General features: G+C 45.6%; 1 protein-coding gene across 1 annotated transcript; it reads right to left on the bottom strand.

Moving 5' to 3' along the window:
- Window positions 1-1,446: 1,446 nt before the first annotated feature.
- Window positions 1,447-20,661, bottom strand: OASL (2'-5'-oligoadenylate synthetase like). The gene is made up of 6 exons (XM_030860572.3): window positions 20,180-20,661; window positions 16,192-16,474; window positions 14,594-14,769; window positions 7,406-7,647; window positions 5,022-5,169; window positions 1,447-2,448 (listed from the first exon to the last, which is right to left on the bottom strand). Exons 1-6 carry the CDS (start codon window positions 20,375-20,377, stop codon window positions 1,897-1,899), a joined length of 1,599 nt encoding a protein of 532 aa, XP_030716432.1. The 5' UTR covers window positions 20,378-20,661; the 3' UTR covers window positions 1,447-1,896.
- Between the last annotated feature and the right edge of the window lie 514 nt (window positions 20,662-21,175).

Raw genomic sequence — 21,175 nt, 5'->3', positions numbered from 1 at the left:
TAAAGTTTGAGAGGCACTATCCTAGGTGATTCTGTTGCACAATATGGTTTGGGAAACATTCTGCGTTTTTCTAGCTCAGGACTTCACTCAACCTGCACATCGGAAACATTTGGGAAACTTTAAAATACTGACTCCTAAGATCCCCCCAGGACCGACACATTAGAATCTCCACAGTTAAGATACTCCAATATAAAATATGAACAAAATCACTTTTGTCTTTGGAATGCTTTTCTTTGTGTTTTATCTTTGAAGCTAAGTGTGTCAAAATTTTTTAAAAATAAACTCTCTGGCCTCAGCTTTCCTATCATGAAAGAGAGGAAGGTAACTTATTCATCATTCTATTAAACAAGAATTGGTCCACTACCTACAATGTGGGCTATACTGGGCTTTATAAAGGATACAGAGGGTGTGGGATGGACTCACCTGTCTGCTCCATGGAAAGGAGGCACTCTTTCCGCCCCTGAAGGCAAAAAGAGGTGGGAAACAGGCTGCTATTGATAAATTGCCCAGAGACTATTGAGAACCAATTATAAAGTACATTTTTCCCCCCTACAGTGAGTAGTCCCTTAGAAAGTGGGGCAAAGGGGAGGGGGGAAAAAGCAAACTTTTTAATGGGTTGATTGGAGTAAACCTGATCACATGATGTCCTTTGATGCTAAAGATGCTATTACTTTCCTTACATCCTTGGACAATTAGGTACTGTTTGTGTGTGTATTGCAGGAGTTGAGGGAATTTGTTTGTTTGTTTTTATATTGGAGTATAGTTGATTTATAATGTTGTGTTAGTTTCAGGTGTATAGCAAAGTGAATCAGTTATACATATACATATATGCACTCTTTTTTTTTTCATTTTAGATTATTTTCCCATATAGGCCATTACAGAGTATTGAGAAGAATTCCCTGTGCTATACAGCAGGTTCTTATTAGTCATCTATTTTATATATAGTAGTGTGTATATGTCAGTCCCAATCTCCCAATTTATCCCTCACCACCCTACCTGCCTTCCTCTGGTAACCATAAGTTTGTTTTCTACATCCGTGACTCTACTTCTGTTTTGTAAATAAGTTGAGGGGATTTTTAAAAATTTATTATATTTTTACTTTTGGTTGTGTTGGGTCTTTGTTGCGGTGTGCAGGCTTCTCATCGTGGTGGCTTCTCTTGTTGTGGCACACGGGTTTAGGTGCTCCGTGGCATGTGGGATCTTCCCAGACCAGAGCTCAAACCCGTGTCCCCTGCATTGGCAGACAGATTCTTAACCACCGTGCCACCAGGGAAGTCCAAGGGGACTTTTAACACCACATCATCCTCGCTCTCCCAGACTTTGCTTTTCTTCATCTCAGTTTCCCTACAGTCCTCACTTTCCAGAGTTGAGAGGCTCAAATGTTTAAGCAATAATGCCAGGACAGCCTTAGCATCTGTGGAAAGAAATGAAGACCATCCGAAAGAGAACAAACAAAGATTATTTATTCCCAACTTGCTATAGCCAGGGAATCAGCCACCATCTGTTGCCTTTGGCAGAGACTCCAATGCAAGCAGGGCGGTGGGACAGCTTTATAGTGGGAAAAAGGGAAGGCTTCAGGCATACCCTGACTGAGGCTGTTTGCACGGGGAAGCTGGAGGCGGGCTAAGCAGAAGCAGGCTGTCCTATGTGATTGGTTAGGGAGCTTGTTTGGCTTTCTTTCATCGATCCTAAATTGGAAGGGAGGGAATAAGGAAGCTGGCAGTTATTGACCAAATCCTGATGGTTTGGGCTTGATTGATGCAGGCATTGTGGTTTGGCTTCGGGCTGGTGGCTGCAGACCTTGTGGGTCAGAGTTCTATTGTCGAATATGGTCTGGCCATTGTTCGTTTGTATATCTAGTCTCTCATGTCCCTCGTCATCCGTCTACTGGCAAGGTTAGGTGGAACTGATGGGGTCTGGATTAAATGGCAGAAATGCACAGAGAGGTCTTTCAGAGGAACTAGCTGGGTTCTTCTTTCCTTCTTTCTTCAGCGTGAGGGTGGTGCTGTCTTGGACACCATAGCTCATCAAACTCCACCCATCCTGCAGGACTTGGCCTTGGAACTCTAGCTGTTGCTTCTCTCTGAGCAGCCCCTCCTTGACTTCAATCTGCAGCTTCAGGCTCAGGACAAGGCTATTAGGGTAAATGGCATAGGCGTGGCTCCCACCACTGGGATTCTTCACAAAGACCTGGATCTCAGGGGAGATGGTCTGCAGCAGACAGATGCGAGTGTCGGAGAAAACCCCGTAATCGGCCAAGGAGTACTGGCTACTGAGGAGCTGTCGCTCCCCACCGGGCTCCTGGAAGGACAGACGCTGTAGGGATGTGGAGCCCAGGTTCCACTGGATCTTCCTTTTAACCTTCTTTATGGAGTCATAAGGGTTCACCATGATGATGAAATCCGAGGAACCCCACTCCTCCACTGTCAGTTGGATGTCTCGTGCCCCCTGGAAGGGAGAGGACAAAGAGGGGTTAAGTCCACACCCCTCTGTCTGAGTACAAAAGTGCCCTTTACCTGTCCTCATCTTTACAACGACAGCAGCAGCTGCAAACATTTAGGGGGTTCCAATCACCTTCCAGGCCCTGTGCTGGGTGCCGTTCATCCTCTTCTTAATGTATTTTATTCTCACAGCAGCCCTATGAGGTTGGTTCTGCTATTAGCCCATTTTACAGATGAGGAAACTGTGGCTGAGCAGGGTTATGCCATTTATTGACCATCACAAAAGTAGTGAGGAGCAGAGCAGGTATTTGTTTGTTTGTTTTTCTTCCACATCTTTATTGGAGTATAATTGCTTTACAATGTTGTGTTAGTTTCCGCTGTACAACAAAGTGAATCAGCTATATGTATACATATATCCCCATATCCCCTCCCTCTTGAGCCTCTCTCCCACCCTCCCTATCCCACCCCTCTAGGTGGTCACAAAGCATCGAGTTGATCTCCCTTTGCTATGCAGCAGCTTCCCACTAGCCATCCATTTTACATTTGGTAGTGAATATATGTCAATGCTACTCTCTCGCTTCATCCCAGCTTCCCCTTCCCCACCCCCCATGTCCTCAAGTCCGTTTTCTACGTCTGCGTCTTTATTCCTGCCCTGCCACTAGGTTCATCAATACTGCTTTTTCATATTCCATATATATGCGTTAGCATACAGTATTTGTTTTTCTCTTTCTGACTTACTTCACTCTGTATGACGGACTCTAGGTCCATCCGCCTCACTACAAATAACTCGATTTCGTTCCTTTTTATGGCTTAGCAATATTCCACTGTACATATGTGACACATCTTCTTTATGCACTCATCTGTTGGTGGACATTTAGGTTGCTTCCATGTCCTGGCTATTGTAAATAGTGCTGCAGTGAACATTATAGTACATGTATCTTTTTGAATTATGGTTTTCTCAGGGCATATGCCCAGTAGTGGGATTGCTGGGTCATAGGGTAGTTCTATTTTTAGTTTTTTAAGGAACTTCCATACAGTTCTCCATAGTAGCTGTATCAATTCACCTTCCCACCGACAGTGCAGGAGGGTTCCCTTTTCTCCACACCCTCTCCAGCATCTATTGTTTCTAGATTTTTTGATGATGGCCATTCTGACTGGCGTGAGGTTTGTGGTTTTGATTTGCATTTCTCTAATGATTAGTGATGTTGAGCATCTTTTCATGTATTTGTTGGCCATCTGTATGTCTTCTTTGGAGAAATGTCTATTTAGGTCTTCTGCCCACACGAGCGGGTATTTGAACTGAGGTCAGCCAGACTCCAAAGTCTGTTCTTCACCACCGGAGGCCACACTCAAGGGCCTGAGAGCCCCAGATGTCTGAAGAGCAACATCTGGAAGGTGCTGGGGGAGGGGAATGGTGGGCCGACCTCTAGCTGATCCTTTTAAGAAGGAATATAGGCCCAGCATTGCCAAGTCTTCTGATTTGTCAAGATAAAAATCTTTTCGTGATGGTTTTTATATTCAGGAAAAATCCAAAAGCATATACTTTTCAGCCCATCTGTGGGCCTCATATGGCTGGTGGGCCCCCAGTTTGTAATCTCTGCTCCTTATTAGGGAGCCCCTGATTCTGCTTCTGCCTTCTGCTCTAAGCACCTCAGTCTTTTGCACACAACTGTAGTCCTTTGCCCCTCATCCCCTACCCTGACCCTCTCCCTGGATGGAGTACCCTTTGTTCTGAGTGTCTACATCCGTCCTTGGCTTTTAGGGCCCACCTCATGCCTTAATTTCTTCAAGGAATCTTCCTTGGTGACTTATGATGATGACATTTATTTTCCGATTCCACAGCCCCACAAAGACCTGGGTGTGAGTTCTGGCTCTGCTGCTTCTTAGCAGTGTGACCTTGGTTAATTCACTTTACCTCTCTGAGCCTCAATCTCCTCATCTGTAAAATGGGGATAGTAACGATAAAGATAATACTACGACTTGACCTTTCTATTTTATAGACTTGTCCCTGAACAAGTGCTATGCAAATCATAAAGCACAAAGCATAATAGATTATTATGTTCTTTATCTGTACTGTGGGTTTGGCATCACATTATAATATTATATGGCAGTTTTTTGTTTTCTGAGTATCTTCTCTGGTGATTCTATTTAGCAGTTTTGTGCAAGTTTGCTTCCATCTGGCAAGTTTCTTAAGGGTTGTGGCCATGTCTTATTTCTGAACCATTGTTGCCCCCGTGGTCACCCCCCATCAACCCCAAGCCTGGTGCTGGCACAAAACACCTGATTGAATTGACTTGCCTGGGCTCAGCTTATGCAGAGAATGACTGAGAGCAAAGAATCCCAGTGATTCTTTGGTAGGTTATGGGAAGAAGAAAAAACAGGAAAACAAGAATTTGAAGATAAAGAACCTGAAGCTCAGACAGTTGAATAATTTCCCCAAGTTCACAGAGCTGGTAGGTGGTGCAGCTAGGCCTCAAACTGATACAAAGTCCTCTTGGCTCCATCGGCACAGAATTAAATACTATGCAGTTATCTCATTCTGAGCTTCAAGCTCCTGGCATCCCAGAGAGGAGCCATTACCTTCACGTTCCATCTGGCGACTGGGTTATCGTAGTTGTCATAGCAACAGTCCTGTTTCAGGCACTGGCAGGCCCTCTGAGCGACTATGTCCCATCTGTAGCCTTTTGCCACATTGTGGGTGGGGTCAGCCGGATCCAGGATGATAGGCCTGCAACACAGAGAGAAGGCGCCCAGGTTCTTTCTGGTTTGGAGGCCCACAAGCCAGAAAGAAACCTTCTTGGCAATCATCTGAGCATCTGCTATGTCCAGAGCCCAGGATTGTCAGTCTAGGAGGGCCGAAAAACATTGCCGGAGAGTAACAGAATGGAGAGGATTCTGTTTCCAAGAATTCCTCTTGGGCAGAGTACTTTAGGTGTTTGCAAGGAATTTTTGAGGTGTACGGAGGGTGGGAGCTCCAAAGGCATGCTGGAACAGTAACAGTGGCCCACTCAGGCAGGTGGGCCTCAAGTTCAGAGCCTTCATTTTGCTGAACAGGCTACATAAGTGAGTTCAAGGCTAGAGCTGCTGAATTGCTTTGGATGACAGTAACACCACCACCACTATTTACTGATGTTTATTGAGGCATGGGCTCAAACCCTATGTGAATTAACCTATTTTAATCCCTACAGCAATTCTATAAGGTAGGGCCTATGATGATGATGATGGTGATGATGATTTTCCCCCATTTTACAGATGAGGAAACTGAGGCACAGACCTCCCTAGGTTATCCCTAGGGATTCTTACCCATCTCCTCTGCCTCAACAGAGGAGAGGTTGGGCTGTCTCCAAGCATCTCTCCTCTAGGTAAATGTTGAATAAATACTTTAAAGAATATTGGCTTGAAGGGGGTCTAATAGCCTATTTGGGTTGCTTGGGGTGACCACATGTGCTGGATGGCAAGCCCATGATCAAGACCTGGCCCTTGTACTCCAGGAGCTTTTGACTTAGGTGGGAGCTGAGATTTTTATCTAAGTGACACAATGTGATAGCAGGCTACTGACATGAACAAGACACCTTAGGCTCCATGCTCTCAACTCCCAACATCCCTGACTCCCTGAATGGTCCTGCCTCATTTAGAGTAATAACACGCTGACCTATGGGGTGGGGTCACCTGACCCAAAGTGACCCACCAGGTGACCTGATATGCAGGCCCTGTGCCCAGAGATCAGACTTGTTCCCTCTGGAGTTTGGACCAGGAATGATGGAGGTTCCTCATCAACTAGGAGTAAGAGGGGAGCCGAACAGGTGTGGAGAGAGAAGCAGTGAGAGGAAAGGGAGCACGTGGGCAATAAGAGTGAGCAACAGAGAGAAGGGGAGTCTATAGATTTGCCTCAGGTCCCAGTGGTTTTCCAAGGTCAATTTTCTGGGCATCCTTACAATAAATCCTCTTTTCATTAGGAGGCCAGGTTTTTCTCCGTTGTAAAAAAAGACCCGACACTCACATAAGGGAATAATAAACAACCTTGCGATATTGCTTGCATTGACCTAAAACTTCTAATGTAAAGAGATGTCCCAGGCTGGGTTCCCCCAGAAGCAGATCCTAAGATCAGGATTTGAGTGCAAGTCATTTATTTGGAAGGAGATACCAGGAAGCACCAATAAGAGAGTGGGAAAGTGAGACAGGGAAGGGAAGGATGCCAGTAAAGGGTATGTGTCAAGGTGATTACCACTGTGAGCAACTGGGGGCTAGTCCCCCAGGCTGGACTCTGGGAAGTAGTAGAGAACATGTGTCCCAAAGAGAGTCCCTCCATCTGAGATGGGAGGGAGCTGGGGTATTTATACACCAACTTCCACCAGTCACTGGGGGAAGCTGAAAACCCACAGGCCAAGGGACGCAGGTGCTGACAGCTGGAGGTTGAACCAGCCTTCCTGGAAACAGTAAAGGCCCAGGGGATACGAATGGGTACAGGCAGCATGTGCTACAACATTTATCTGGCATCTACCATAGGCTAGATACTGTAGGCCCTTTACAAATATTTTGTCTGACTCTCCCAACAGTCCTGCATGTTTGGTGCCAATTACTCCTGTTTTACAGATGAGGAATAGAGATGAGAAAATGGTGGAGCTGGGCTTACACTTGGGTCTCCCTGGTTCTTTCCAGTTTCCCGTGCTGTCACTAAAAAGCTAAGGTAGCTTAGCTTTTCTGAAATGTTTTTCTGAAATGGTCTTCTGAGGGCAAGAGGGCTAAGGTAGGGTGGGGTGGTGGCTCGAGGAACAAGGAAAAGGCTTATAGCCCCTAAGGTCCTTGCAATTTTGAAAGGCAGTCAACTTGAGATGTCAAGTGTGTCAGGGTGAGATATCAGCTTTCCTACTTAATAAAGCCCACCCAGAAAACTCGATACCACCTTTCCCTTAATTCTCTTTCTTTTCTCTTTGAGATGTGGTTGGCATGCAGTGATCTAGTACCTCTCTTTTTTGAGCTGTTTTCTGACAAAGTCCTCAATGATCGGGTTCTGGAACGTGTAGTAGTTGGTCCAGTAGATACAGAGTAACTTATACTGCTGAAGCAGTCTCATCACGGTGGCCAGGCCGTTGTCCAACCCGAAACATGCCTCCTCCTGAGTACCCACTTCCCAGGCGTAGATGGTCAGTAGCTCAAGGGCATAGAGAGGGGGTAGCTCGGCCCTAAGGCACCAGGATTTCACGCACTGTTGAAAGACATGGGAAGAGAGAGCGAGACCCCAAGATTCCTTATAAGGATGACATTGAGCCAGAAACTAGAAAAATCCAAGTTGTGGTCCCGGCTCTGCTACCTAATGGCTGCGTAGTCTTGGCCAAGTCACTTTCCCTCTCTGGCCCTAAATGGGTTTCTCCATTTTAGAATTAAGGAGCTAGGTTACTCCAGTTGGTTTCAAACTGTGCTTGACATAACTCCCGGAAATTGAGTGATAAAGGGGTGTCCCAAGGAGTGAGCAGGTTGGGCTCTGTCATCAGCACCCCAGCCTAAGCAGCTCCATTTTAATCTATTTAGGCTTCTGAAAGATTTCTTTTTTTTTTTTTTTTTGCAGTACGCGAGCCTCTCACTGTTGTGGCCTCTCCCGCTGAGGAACACAGGCCCCGGATGCGCAGGCTCGGCGGCCATGGCCCACGGGCCCAGCCGCTCCGCGGCACGTGGGATCCTCCCAGACCGGGACACGAACCCGCGTCCCCTGTATCGGCAGGCGGACTCCCAACCACTGTGCCACCAGGGAAGCCCCCTGAAAGATTTCTTTTAAAGAAGAAAAAGTCTTATATAAAGTCTTAGCTAAAGAGAAAAAAAATAGTATGCGTGTGTTGGGGGACTATAGGACTAGGTAACAGCTGAGAATCCATGGTGAACATTGGGGTTGCCTCTCTAACAGGCGTTTCTTCCTTCCCCATTGTATAGTAGCCATGCTGTTTGGATGGGATTGACCCAATCCTCCTCTCTAGGGTTGGCCCTGACTGGATAGGCTCACCAGTATAAACCTATTCCCCTTGCCAAGTGATTGGTTCAAGAGAAGCTTTGTAATCTAAGTTGGCTTAATTTGAGTCAAGCCTAGTTCTTTTGTTCAGTGGTTGAAAGAAGAGAAGTCCTCTCTTGTATGTGGATGTGAGGGCAGGAACAGATGTGGCCATTCTGCCACCATGAGGGAAGCCAGCCTGTGGACCAAGGTGACATATAGAATTGAGAGACGCTGAGAGTATTATAAAGAAACTGAGCTGGAGCATTCATCAAACAGTGCCTGAAGCCTCCTCTCCACTGCTGTGGGTTTTCACACATAAGCTGATAATTCTCTTTATTGGTTAAGCCAGTTTGAATTGGTTTTTCTGTTTTTCTGTTACTTGAAAAAGAAAGCATCTTAACGGAGAGCAGTCACCTCCTGTCTAAAGAACCTCTCTAACATTGAGTTAGGAAATGAAAATTTCTGTCAAACATCCAGCTATTTGGTTTGTGGAAGCAAAATTGACATCTTGTCCTGTGGCCATTATAAATAAGTTTTATATCACACCCCTCAAAAAGACAAAAACCCACTTTGACCTTGAAACAAACAGAAACAAGGCCATCTGGTCTAGTTCCAGTCCCCAAAATAAATGAAACCTGTGCCTTTCCTGTAACTAACAAAAACAACTTTATTCTTGACTTTAAAATGTTTTTAATTGATTTCAAACTTATTTATACATTAATGAATTTGTTTTTGTAACATTTTGTGAATTCACATCTCACAAAGCTGTAAATCTTAACTAATAAAATTATAATTTTGTTAAGAATGTAAACTCATGACAAGACAATTTATTTTCTCCAATACTAGTGAAATTTTACTAGCGAGATTCTTAAAATTTACATGACAAAGAAAATGCAGAATGCCTGTAATCATAAGATGTAAGCCTTAGGAAAAATGAGCCGTTCATTTCTTTTAGGACTTTTGATAGACTATTTAATGGTACATTAAAAAAAAAAAAAGAGCAAACCAGAAGAAAGGATGTATGTTCCCTTCCAGTGCTGATTTATGTTAGCGATGCTCTGATTTCTTCATATTTTGGATTTCTCTGACTTTTGCGAAGTTGCAATACTTCATGACCTTTCTAGATCTGATAAGCATGTGAGAAATTTGCTATTTTTCCACCATCAACAGAGATGAACTATAAACCTAGTAATCTTGGTAATCGTTTTTTCTTTAAACGCCTATTATATATTTTTTTATTCGATTAAGCCTTTCCTTCTGCAGTCTGATTCCCTTGCAACTTCTCTGCAAGTTCTTATTTAATGAATGACTTTTTACCTCTTGTTTCTGGTTGCAGCTGGAGGTTCCACTGAGACTGTTCCAAAGCTGAGTAAACTGTGTTGCCTGAGAAATGCTCCCCATGGGCTGTTTACATTCATATGTGCCCCTTTTTTCAATTCTGAGGGTGAATCTTGTATGACAATAGCTTTTATTCTTCTGACGTTTCTCTCCTCCCTCCCCACCTCTACTCTGTTTTTATTTCTGATTCTAGATTGTCTGATTCTTGGACAAGTCTGATTCTGGTTCTTGTACCTATTTGCATGGGGCCACTTATGTCCTCACTGATGACTACAATTGGTGACTCTGCTTTTATGGTTTGACCATCTGGTGGTCTCTGTCAGGAGACGGATGATAGGAATTTATTCTCTGCTGAGTGGCAGTCGATGAGAGTTTGATTGTATTTTGTGTTTCTCTCTCTCTCTCTCTCTCTCTCTCTCTCTCTCGCTCGCTCGCTCTCGCTCTCGCTCTCTCTCGCTCTCTTTTGGTCTGTTTGTCTTGAGTATTCAGATATCTCCTGGGAGCCCTGTTATTGTTGTCTTGTATGCCATTATGAATTTAAATCACTCAAAAATTGGGGGGTAGGGGTGCGGTGTGTGCACGCACACACATATGATTCCTGGAAAACAGCCCTGTAAAATTAGGAGCTGATGGACTGTTAGATTTTATGCTGTGTTTATTTTGGACCCGTAATTAAAATAGTAAATCACAGCTGCCAATTCTTTTTGTTTTTATGTATGTAAATGAAAAAAAAAAAGGATTTCATAAAAGAATGGTCTGATTACAATATAATCTATCTGCCAGCAAATCTCTTCCCCCCAACTCCACTATGGGAAATTTATGAAGTGTAATAAATTCGTGGATAAAGACTCATGGCCACCAAAGGGGACTGAGTCAGAATTTCACCAGAATCTTTTATTTCAGAAGTAGGCAACTTCATAAGAGCAGATTGCTTAACAAAATGAGAATTAATTACTCAGGTTAATGTTCTATTGATGACTATGTGAGAGAGAGAAAAAAAAACAAAAAACCCTTTCTTTCTTACTCTCCTACCCTCAATATACGGAAATACATGTGCAAACTAAGATACGTTCTGTAAATGATATATTATTCCAACTGACACCTCAGAATAAAAAAAATCCCTATAAAAATTCCTATTATAGGGCTTCCCTGGTGGCGCAGTGGTTGGGAGTCCGCCTGCCGATGCAGGGGACACGGGTTCGTGCCCCGGTCCGGGAGGATCCCACATGCTGTGGAGTGGCTGGGTCCGTGAGCCACGGCCACTGAGCCTGCGCGTCCAGAGCCTGTGCTCCGCGGCGGGAGAGGCCGCGGCGGTTAGAGGCCTGCGTACCGCAAAAAAAAAAAAAAAAAAAAAAAAAAAAACCTATTATAGATTATGAACTAACTAATCCTCAGGAAAACAAAGATAATTATTCTGTAAAATAATAGCATATGTAAATTGGCCTTGCTTATAAAACTATTCAGAATGATGGCTTAATATTCACAAAGTGTCTTTATTAAGTTCCTTTTCAGGAATATGTAGCGTTTACATACGTTCAAAAAATCTGTCCTCCTTCCTACCAGGATAGAATTAGATAAATCAAGAATAAATCGGAACTTTCCTGGTGGCTCAGTGGTTAAGAATCCGCCTGCCAATGCAGGGGACATGCGTAGGAGCCCTGGTCCAGGAAGATCCCACATGCCACATAGCAACTAAGCCTGTGCGCCACAACTACTGAGCCTGCGCCCTGGAGCCTGCGAGCCACAACTACTGAAGCCCGCGCGCCTAGAGCCCGTGCTCCGCAATAAGAGAGGCCACCGCAATGAGAAGACCGCGCACCGCAACGAAGAGTAGCCCCAGCTCGCCGCAACTAGAGAAAGCCCACGGGTAGCAACGAAGACCCAACGCAGCCAAAAATAAATAAATAAATTTAGTTTTTTTAAAAAAAGAATAAATCAAATGTATAAGTAAACTTGTATTCATGTCAGAAATTTCATCCAATTAGGTATGATAATCCCACGGTTAAGAATCAGACACAGGGAATTCCCTGGTGGGCCAGTGGGTAGGACTCATCCTTTCACTGCAGGGGGCACGGTTCCATCCCTGTCAGGGGAACTAAGATCCCGCATGCCGCGTGGCACGGCCAAAAAGGAAAAAAAGGATCAGACAGAAAAGGACAAATATTGTATGACTCCACTTATAAGAGGTCCCTAGAGCGGTCAAGTTCATAGAGATAGAAAGTAGAATAGAGATTACAGGGCTGGAGGGAGGGTAGAATGGGAGGTTATTGTTTAATGGGTATAGTTTCTGTTTTGGATGATAAAAAAAAGTTCTGGAAATAATGGTGATATTTACACAACATTGTGAATGTAATTAATGCCACTGACTTGTACACTTAAAATGGCAAAAGACAAAAAACCCTCCAAAACAAAACAAAAAAACAACCAAACAAAACACTTATGTCAGAATCTCAGCCAAAACACTGGGGAAAGCCCCACCTTTTTCCCAAAATGGAACTGAATTAAATACTTCAAAAGATAGAACATAAACATCAGCTTGTTGGTAAATTAAAACACAAAAGAAATCAAGGACAGCTCTTCACATGCGGAAATGATGCTCAAAAGTCCCTCTTGGAAACTGATACTGTTGCAAGGCTTATGAAAGCCCAGAATTATAGATAGTCAAAGTAACACTTTTTGGTTTGTCATGAGCATGCACAAACTTGGGCATCTCTGAGATCAGTGATATTCTTACAGTTAAGATGGTGAATAGAACCCAGAGAAGCTCACTTACATGTTCCTTGGTCCCTGACCCCAGTAGATGAGTTGGTAAGAATCATAAAATAATTTTGAACCATGAAAGTGAACGACAACTCCTGTGATGTTACGTTTCCAGACAAAAATGAACTATCAACCTTTTTAGCATCACGGGATTCTAGTTTTGTTTAACATACAATATGAACTCTTTGTGTCCTTAAGTATTGATCAACAAACACATCTTGTAACACTTAGCTAAATAAAAGTTCTCAAATAAAATAAAACATCAAATTAATAATACTGAATCAGGGACTTTCCTGGTGGCACAGTGGTTAAGAATCCACCTGCCAATGCAGGGGACACAGGTTCGAGCCCTGGTCAGGGAAGATCCCACATGCCGCGGAGCAACTAAGCCCATGCGCCACAACTATTGAGCCTGCGCTCTAGAGCCCATGAGCCACAACTACTGAAGCCCGCGCGCCTAGAGCCCGTGCTCGGCAACAAGAGAAGCCACTGCAATGAGAAGCCCGCGCACCGCGACAAAGAGTAGCCCCCGCTCGTCTGCAACTAGAGAAAGCCTGGGCGCAGCAACAAAGAACCAACACAGCCAAAAATAAATAAATAAATAAATAATAATACTGGATCAAAAAACTGCTTCAAAAAACCATATGCAGACAAATTCTTGTCTTAGAGGCAGAAACTTTTGGGGTTTTTTTGTTTGCTTGTTTGTTTGTTTTTGGCCACATGGGGATCTTGGTTCCCTGACTAGGAATCAAACCTGTGCCTCCTGCAGTGGAAGCATGGAGTCTTAACTACTGGGTCGCCAGGGAAGTCCCTTAGTGGCAGAGACTTGAACAAAGAAAGGGCTATAGAAGTAAAGCTGATACGTTGTTCTGTGGACATTACAATAAATGTGCAAGTCATATACAGGAAGAAAACACTTTGTACACTTAGACAGACAGACAAACAAAGCAAACAGATCATTTTGTTGAGTTCTAGCTCTCCAAATCCACAAAACCTTGGATCAATCCCTCTTAAGTGACTGACTGACCAAAAAAACCAATTTCATTCTTGGCTTCGGTGATGCTAACATCTGAAGATACATCACAACCTTGGTAGAAGTGATAATCATGTAAGAAAATGACTGCTTTTCCACCATAAACATACCAACTATAAACTAACTTTGGTAATATTCTGATTTTTATCTTTAAATACTTTTTTTTTTTTCTTTTTGGACTGGACTGGTCTTTCTAAAAGCTGACCCTTACCATTTTTTTAAAAATAAGAAAGCATCTTTTTTCTTTCTTTCTCATTTTTTGTTTCTGAGTCTTCCTTTCATAAGTTCAGATGACATGTTCATCTGGGTAGTTTGAAATATACCTGGTACCATGCAGACATCATATGTGAAATCTAAAAAGTAGCTGCTGTGGATGTGCTCACTCAGTAATGATCACGAGACTCAGGAACTCCATCATTTGGAGGGGTAATTGGTGCAGTGTGGAATTAAACGAATTTTTCCGCTTGTTAGTCCTTAATCAGCTGAGATTAATGTCCAGAGAGCCCAGAGAAGTTGGCCTTAGCCAGCACTGGACTTTAGCTGGACCATTACAAGCACTCGTTCTTCGAAATACAGTATGTTTCTTATTTCTCTCCTTTCTCCTCTGTTTCTTTCTCCTCCCCCTCCTCTCCTTCCTCCTTCTTCATCTGCATCTTCTGCCATGTTCACATTTTAAAAGGTGAGCCTTGGGCTTCCCTGGTGGCGCAGTGGTTGAGAGTCCGCCTGCCGATTCAGGGGACATGGGTTCGTGCCCCGGTCTGGGAAGATCCCACATGCCGCGGAGCGGCTGGGCCCGTGAGCCATGGCCGCTGAGCCTGCGCGTCCGGAGCCTGTGCTCCGAACGGGAGAGGCCGCAACAGTGAGAGGCCCGCGTACCGAAAAAAAAAAAAAAAAAAAAAAAAAGGTGAGCCTTCTCTCGCACCCCACCTCCATTGCCTCTTGGTGCAGTTTCCCGAGATGACAGACATGGTTCCTGCCTTTTTCTTCCCCTCCCTCCTCCATCTTCCGCTCCTGCCCCCAGCCTGGCAGCCTCCTCACCTCCAGGTACCAGTGTTTTACCAGCCGCAGGAGGCTCTTCAGCTTGGCGGGCCGGTGTTTCACGAAGTTTCTCTGCAGCTCGCTGAAGGATGGGGAGAAATGTCCAGGGGAACCGCAGGCCTTAATCAGACTCACATAGACCTCTGGGGAGGGATGAGAGTTGGGAACAGATGGCCCTGAAGAGAGAGGAGGCGAAGGGGAGAGAGTGAGGGCTCAGGAAGCCCCAGGTTGCTGACTACTCCATGGGGGAGAGACTGGTAATTATTGGAGTATCTCTCCAGGGAGACCTGGGACCACATAGCTTAAGAGACTAACAGTTTGCCTTCTTGGTTGTCCTTCCGGAGAATCAAAAGTGAGTTTTCCAGAAACAGACTCACAGTCATAGAGAACAGACTTATGGTTACCAAAGGGGGAGGGTGGGTGGGGGAGGGATGGATTGGGAGTTTGGGATCAGTAGATGCAAACTATTATGCATAGGATGGAGAAACAACAAGGTCCTACTGTACAGCACAGGGAACTAGATTCAATATGCTGTGATAAAACATAATGGTGTATATTATGGATAACTTACTCACTTTGCTGTACAGCAGAAATTAACACAACATTGTAAATCAACTAGACTTCAATAAAATACATTTTTTTAAAGTGGGTTTTCTATTCCTCAGACTACTCAAGGACTACTGTCCTCTCTTGATGTGCCCAACACCCTCAGTTTCCCTTAATGTCTGTTTTGGATCTCTCAGCGATTTATATGAAGCTTCCATCACCATAGGGAAGGACTAATTCCATATAAGAAAGCTGGGCTCAGAGAGCACGTTTGCTGAAGGGTGGGGCGTACATCACTAACACTAATGCCTCCCACTGTCTCTTTCTGGCTCAGATGGGACCCCAATTCTGACACTTTCTCCATGGAGCAACTCCCAGCAGCCACTCTAGTTAAGAGGAGCCAGTGCACCAGATGAAAGCTGGATCATCTGAGCTTGTAGCTGATACCGTTACTAGTGCCATCGGTGCTCCTGGGAAGCAGCTCTCAGCCAATGGCTGATGGGAAGCAGAAGCTGGTGGATGAAACACTCAACAACCCACTGGGGAGACGTGCTCTGCATTTTTCCCAGAGCTCTGCAGGGCACAAGCCCAGCTGCTCAGCACGGTGACTAGTTCAACCTGCATCTTGTCGTGCTCCCCGCCTTCCGTCTCACTCCCCTGCTTCCCCACCAGCATCTCCTGGGACTGCTTATCCTCACATGCCTGTCTCAGGCTCTGCTTCCGGGAAAGCACAGACAATGACAGGCCCCGCCCCCGGGGTAAATGTTTCAGAAGCTCCCAGGGTTGCTCTTACTCCTTCCCCTCCATGGCTCTCACTTCCTCTCCAATCATATATTTATCTGTGTGATTCTTTGATAAATCTGTTTCCTAAGTTGAGCCACAGGACAGCCAGAGTTGAGTCAGTCCCAGGCACTGTGGTCACCCAGCACCCAGCACAGGACATGGGTTGAATGGGTGAATACAGGTGTCTGCACGTGGCCACGAAGGAGAGGTGAGGAAGCTGCGGGTCCCTCGGGAGGGTGGTCGTGTGAGTCTGGTGGGCTTCCGCTTACCCAGGACCCTGTAGGCCGGCACGATGGTGACAGTGATGGGCTCCGCAGTCTCCCAGGACTGGATGGTGAAGGCGACAGCAGAGTGGACTCCCTGGACCAGCCTCAGGTCCTGGAGCTGGAGGCTAAGGAGGTCCTGGCAATACCTGAGCTTTTCACATAGCAGGCTCAGAACGGCGTCGTGGTGCCTGGCCTCCTCCTGGAAGCTGTGGAAACCACTCAGGAGCATCACCAGCTCCACCTCTGAGTTGTCCCTGAGCACTGTGCCATTCCCGAAGGAGCCCACCTGCAGAACACAGAGTCCCGTCACCCCGAGGCCACTGCCTGGACCAGGCAATCCCTGATGCTCTTTCCACGGATGATCGCCACCGCCCTGAGGGATGGGCGGGGAGTATTTCCTTTTTTAAAAATTATTTATTTATTTATTTTTGGCTGCATTGGGTCTTCTTTGCTGCGTGTGCGGGCTTTCTCTAGCTGTGGTGAGCGGGGGCTACTCTTCATTGCGGTGCACGGGCTTCTCATTGCGGTGGCTTCTCTTGTTGCAGAGCACGGGCTCTAGGCATGCTGGTTTCAGTAGTTGTAGCACGCAGGCTCAGTAGTTGTGGCTCGGTGCCTCTAGAGCGCAGGCTCAGTAGCTGTGGCGTACGGGCTTAGTTGCTCCGCAGCACGTGGGATCTTCCCTGACCAGAGATCGAACCCGTGTCCCCTGCATTGGCAGGCAGATTCTTAACCACTGTGCCACCAGGGAAGTCCGGGTGGGGAGTATTAACATCCCTTCTTTACAGGAGACAAAGCGGGGATGTGGAGAGGCAAGCCTCTCGTCCAGGGTCACACAGTGGGTGCTTCCAACCAGGCAGCCAGACTCCACAGCCCACGCTTCTTATTTACTCCACTGCCTCGCTTCCAAGACTCAGCCTTATCTGCAGAGTGATCCCCACTCCAAGGGAACAGTCATCCTCCACAGGGTGGTGGTTGGAGAATTCTGGCGGGGGCGGATGTCTGAATAATTTCATGACATTAAAAAGGGGGGCACAGGGGGCTTCCCTGGTGGCGCAGTGGTTGAGAGTCCGCCTGCCGATGCAGGCGACACGGGTTCGTGCCCCGGTCCGGGAAGATCCCACATGCCGCGGAGCGTCTGCGCCCGTGAGCCACGGCCGCTGAGCCTGCGCGTCCGGAGCCTGTGCTCCGCAACGGGAGAGGCCACAACAGTGAGAGGCCCGCGTACCGCAAAAAAAAAAAAAAAAGAGAGAGAGATAATTAATGAGAACCTGCTGTATAGCACAGGGAACTCTACTCAATGCTCTGTGGTGACCTAAATGAGAAAGAAATCTAAAAAGGAGGGGATATATGTATACGTATAACTGATTCACTTTGCTGTACAGCAGAAACTAACACAACATTGTAAAGCAGCTATACTCCAACCAAAATTAATTAAAAAAAATTTTTTTAATGATTTATTACTCACAGATCCCAGAAGCAAGGGGACACAGTGAGCCGGGGGAAGGGCAGTCTTCCACCCCAGGTCACAAGCCAGCAGGAGATAGAGCAGGGTAGCAAGCACCTAGTACTTACAAGGTGATTGGGGGCAGAGGTTACTAACTTTTCACAGGCTTAACTCGAAGTGGTTTTTTTTTTTAACACCTCTATTGGAGTATAATTGCTTTACAATGGTGTGTTTCTGCTTTATAACAAAGTGAATCAGTTATACATATACATATGTTCCCATATCTCTTCCCTCTTGCGTCTCCCTCCCTCCCACCCTCCCTATCCCACCCCTCTAGGTGGTCACAAAGCACCAAGCTGATCTTCCTGTGCTATGCGGCTGCTTCCCACTAGCTATCTATTTTATGTTTGGTAGTGTATATATGTCCACGCCACTCTCTCACTTTGTCACAGCTTACCCTTCCCCCTCCCCATATCCTCAAGTCCATTCTCTAGTAGGTCTGTGTCTCTATTCCCGTCTTACCCCTACGTTCTTCATGACCTCCTTTTTTTTTTATTTCTTAGATTCCATATATATGTGTTAGCATATGGTATTTGTGTTTCTCTTTTTGACTTACTTTACTCCGTATGACAGACTCTAGGTCCATCCACCTCGCTACAAATAACTCAATTTCATTTCTTTTTATGGCTGAGTAATATTCCATTGTATATATGTGCCACATCTTCTTTATCCATTCACCCGATGATGGACACTTAGGTTGCTTCCATGTCCTGGCTATTGTAAATAGAGCTGCAATGAACATTTTGGTACATGACTCTTTTTGAATTATGGTTTTCTCAGGGTATATGCCCAGTAGTGGGATTGCTGGGTCGTATGGTAATTCTATCTGTAGTTTTTTAAGGAACCTCCATACTGTTCTCCATAGTGGCTGTATCCATTTACATTAAAAAAAATTTTTTTTAAAACCCTCTTAGCTCTACATTTAAAAAAAGTTTTATTTATTTATGTTTTTTGGCCACACAGTGCGGCATGCAGAACTTCCCTGACCAGGGATCGAAACTGTGCCCGCTGCAGTGGAAGCTCAGAGTCTTAACCACTGGACCACCAGGGAAGCCCACTCAGTGGTTATATTAAAAGGTTCCACCGTGGAAGGCAAAGCAGGAACCTGTGGGGATACCCTAAACCTACCTAAAAGTCCAGACTCTGAACATTTGGTGTTAGTCGGGTCACCATACTGTAAAATGCCTAGGCAGCCACTCAGAAAAACAAAATCGTTTTCCTCAAAATTTGTTTTCTTCATCACACCTTTCTAGTTTTGACCTTCTTGCATTATTATCCTAGCTAGGACAGGAGGTGACATGATGCAGCTGCAGGAAGGGCTTGGGGAAAAAAAGCTCAGTGAGGGCAGCCTGGAGTGGAGTAAGATAGATCCTGGTTGAAATCCCAGCTTCACTACTAGCTGTGTGACCTTGGGCAAGTGACCTCACCTCTCTGAGCTTCCATTAAAAAAAATTTCCATTATCAAAAACTTTAAACAGAAAAATAGAAAGAGCATACAATGAACACTTATACATCCACCCAGATTCAACAAGTCTAAACTCTGCCATATTTCCTTCAGCTAAGCCACTTTAAAGTAAATTACAGACGCTAAGGACCATCGTCCCTAAGTACTTTAGCATTTGTGTCCAACAAAAGAGAACATTTTTCCCCATAACCACAAAACTATTTTGCCTCAAAGAAAAACAGTTCCCTGGGACTTCCCTGGTGGTCCGGTGGTAAAGAATCAACTTTCCAATGCAGGGAACTCGGGTTCGATCCCTGGTCAGGGAACGAAGATCCTTCATGCTGCAGGGCAACTAAGCCCGCGTGCCACAACTACTGAGCTCCCACGCCTCAACGAGAGAGCCCGTGTGCCGCAAACTACAAAGCCCACACACCCTGGAGCCCACGCGCCACAACTAGAAAGAGAAAACCCGCACGCCACAACTAGAGAGAAGCCCGAGCCTGCACGCTGCAACAAAAGATCCCGCATTGCCACAACTAAGACCTGACGCAGCCAAGAAAATAAATAAAATAAATAAATATTAAAAAAACAATTCCCTTATATATATTATTTAACATTCTGGCCATATTGAAATTTCCCCAATTGTTCCCAAATTATATTTTACAGATGGTCCATTCACACCAAGATCCAATCAGAGACCTTGCATTGCATTTGGTCATTATGGATCTTAAATCACTGAGTTTCCATTCTGCTCATCTGTAAAATGGGAAAAGAACAGTACATACCTCACAGGGTACACAAATTAGACATAATACATGTTAAGGGGTTAGGCTAGTGCATCCAAAAAAGTACACTATTATTATTAGCTTCCTTACTGGACTTGCTCTGCTCAAGGCAGCAGTGCATTGGGATGGAGTGTCTTGAGATGTCAGTAGCATGGGCTAGAGATAATGAGGCAACAGGTCCCAGCATCCTCAGGGATGTAGACCCACAAGCTGCATTTTGCCCAGCCCTGGCCTGGGGATGGAGGGAACCAGTCTCACCTTGACCACCTTCAGCACCCCCAATTCCTGGTCCAGCCCATGCTCCCCTTGGAAGCTCTGCTCCCTCAGGAACTGCTCCACGGTCTGCACAGTCTCCAGCACCTCTTTTTTCCACTTCTGGCTGGGATGCAGGCAGTCAGTTACGAAGGAGTTCAGCCTGGAAGCTGGGGTGACAAACAGCTCCGGGAGCACTGCCATCTCTGTCTTGAGAGTACCACTGGTGGCTAGATCTATACCCACACACCTACCCAGCTCCTGGCACACACACTCTTCTTTAAGGGGACTCCTCCTCAGCTGACCTCCAGCACCCTGTGGAACAAAGGACCAGAGTGGAGAGGAAACAAGGGGCGTCTGGCTGACCAGGGGATCCTCTTCCTGGAGGCCGTTCACTGCAGCTGGGGTACTGAGGGACACTGTGTGAAACCACCTTCACAGGCGGGGCTTTTAATCACCCTTTCTGCTGTAGGTTTCGTTTCTCACCTCTTAGTTTCCCTTTTACAATTTGGAAACTGAAACTGGCTTGAGGATGGCCCTGGGAAAGGCAACTCCCCCAGGAGATGGGAGTTGGATGGTATCCACCAATCCCATCCCCACAACCTTGTCACCCGAAACAGGCTCAGCAAGAGCAGTGACTCACTCGAGGTTGGGCTGAACAGTGGGAATTCTAGGGTTCCGCAGAACGAACTCTGGAATTCCCGTCTGCCCTTTGCCAGACTCGTAACCTCTCTGACCCTCACATAAATAATCCTTAAAATGGGTTTAAGAATAATACCTACCCCATAGGTTGTGTGGATTAAGCGTGAGAACATTTAGCAGAGAAAACATTAAGTAAATGCAAGTATTGTTATTCCTTCATTGTACATCTAGTGAGTGCTGGCTGGGTGCCAGACATTGTGCTAAGAAGACAAGGTAAGACGTGGTTCCTGCCCCAGGGGCTCCCAGAGCAGTGGGGGAGACAGAGGAGACACAGAGAGTCCAGTGTCCTGTGTACTAGGA

The sequence above is a fragment of the Globicephala melas genome, chromosome 13 (assembly GCF_963455315.2).
Source record: "Globicephala melas chromosome 13, mGloMel1.2, whole genome shotgun sequence".
In the NCBI taxonomy this organism is placed as follows: Eukaryota; Metazoa; Chordata; class Mammalia; order Artiodactyla; family Delphinidae; genus Globicephala; species Globicephala melas.
Note: the sequence above shows the minus strand (reverse complement) of the source record. Positions and strands in the feature narration are given on the sequence as shown.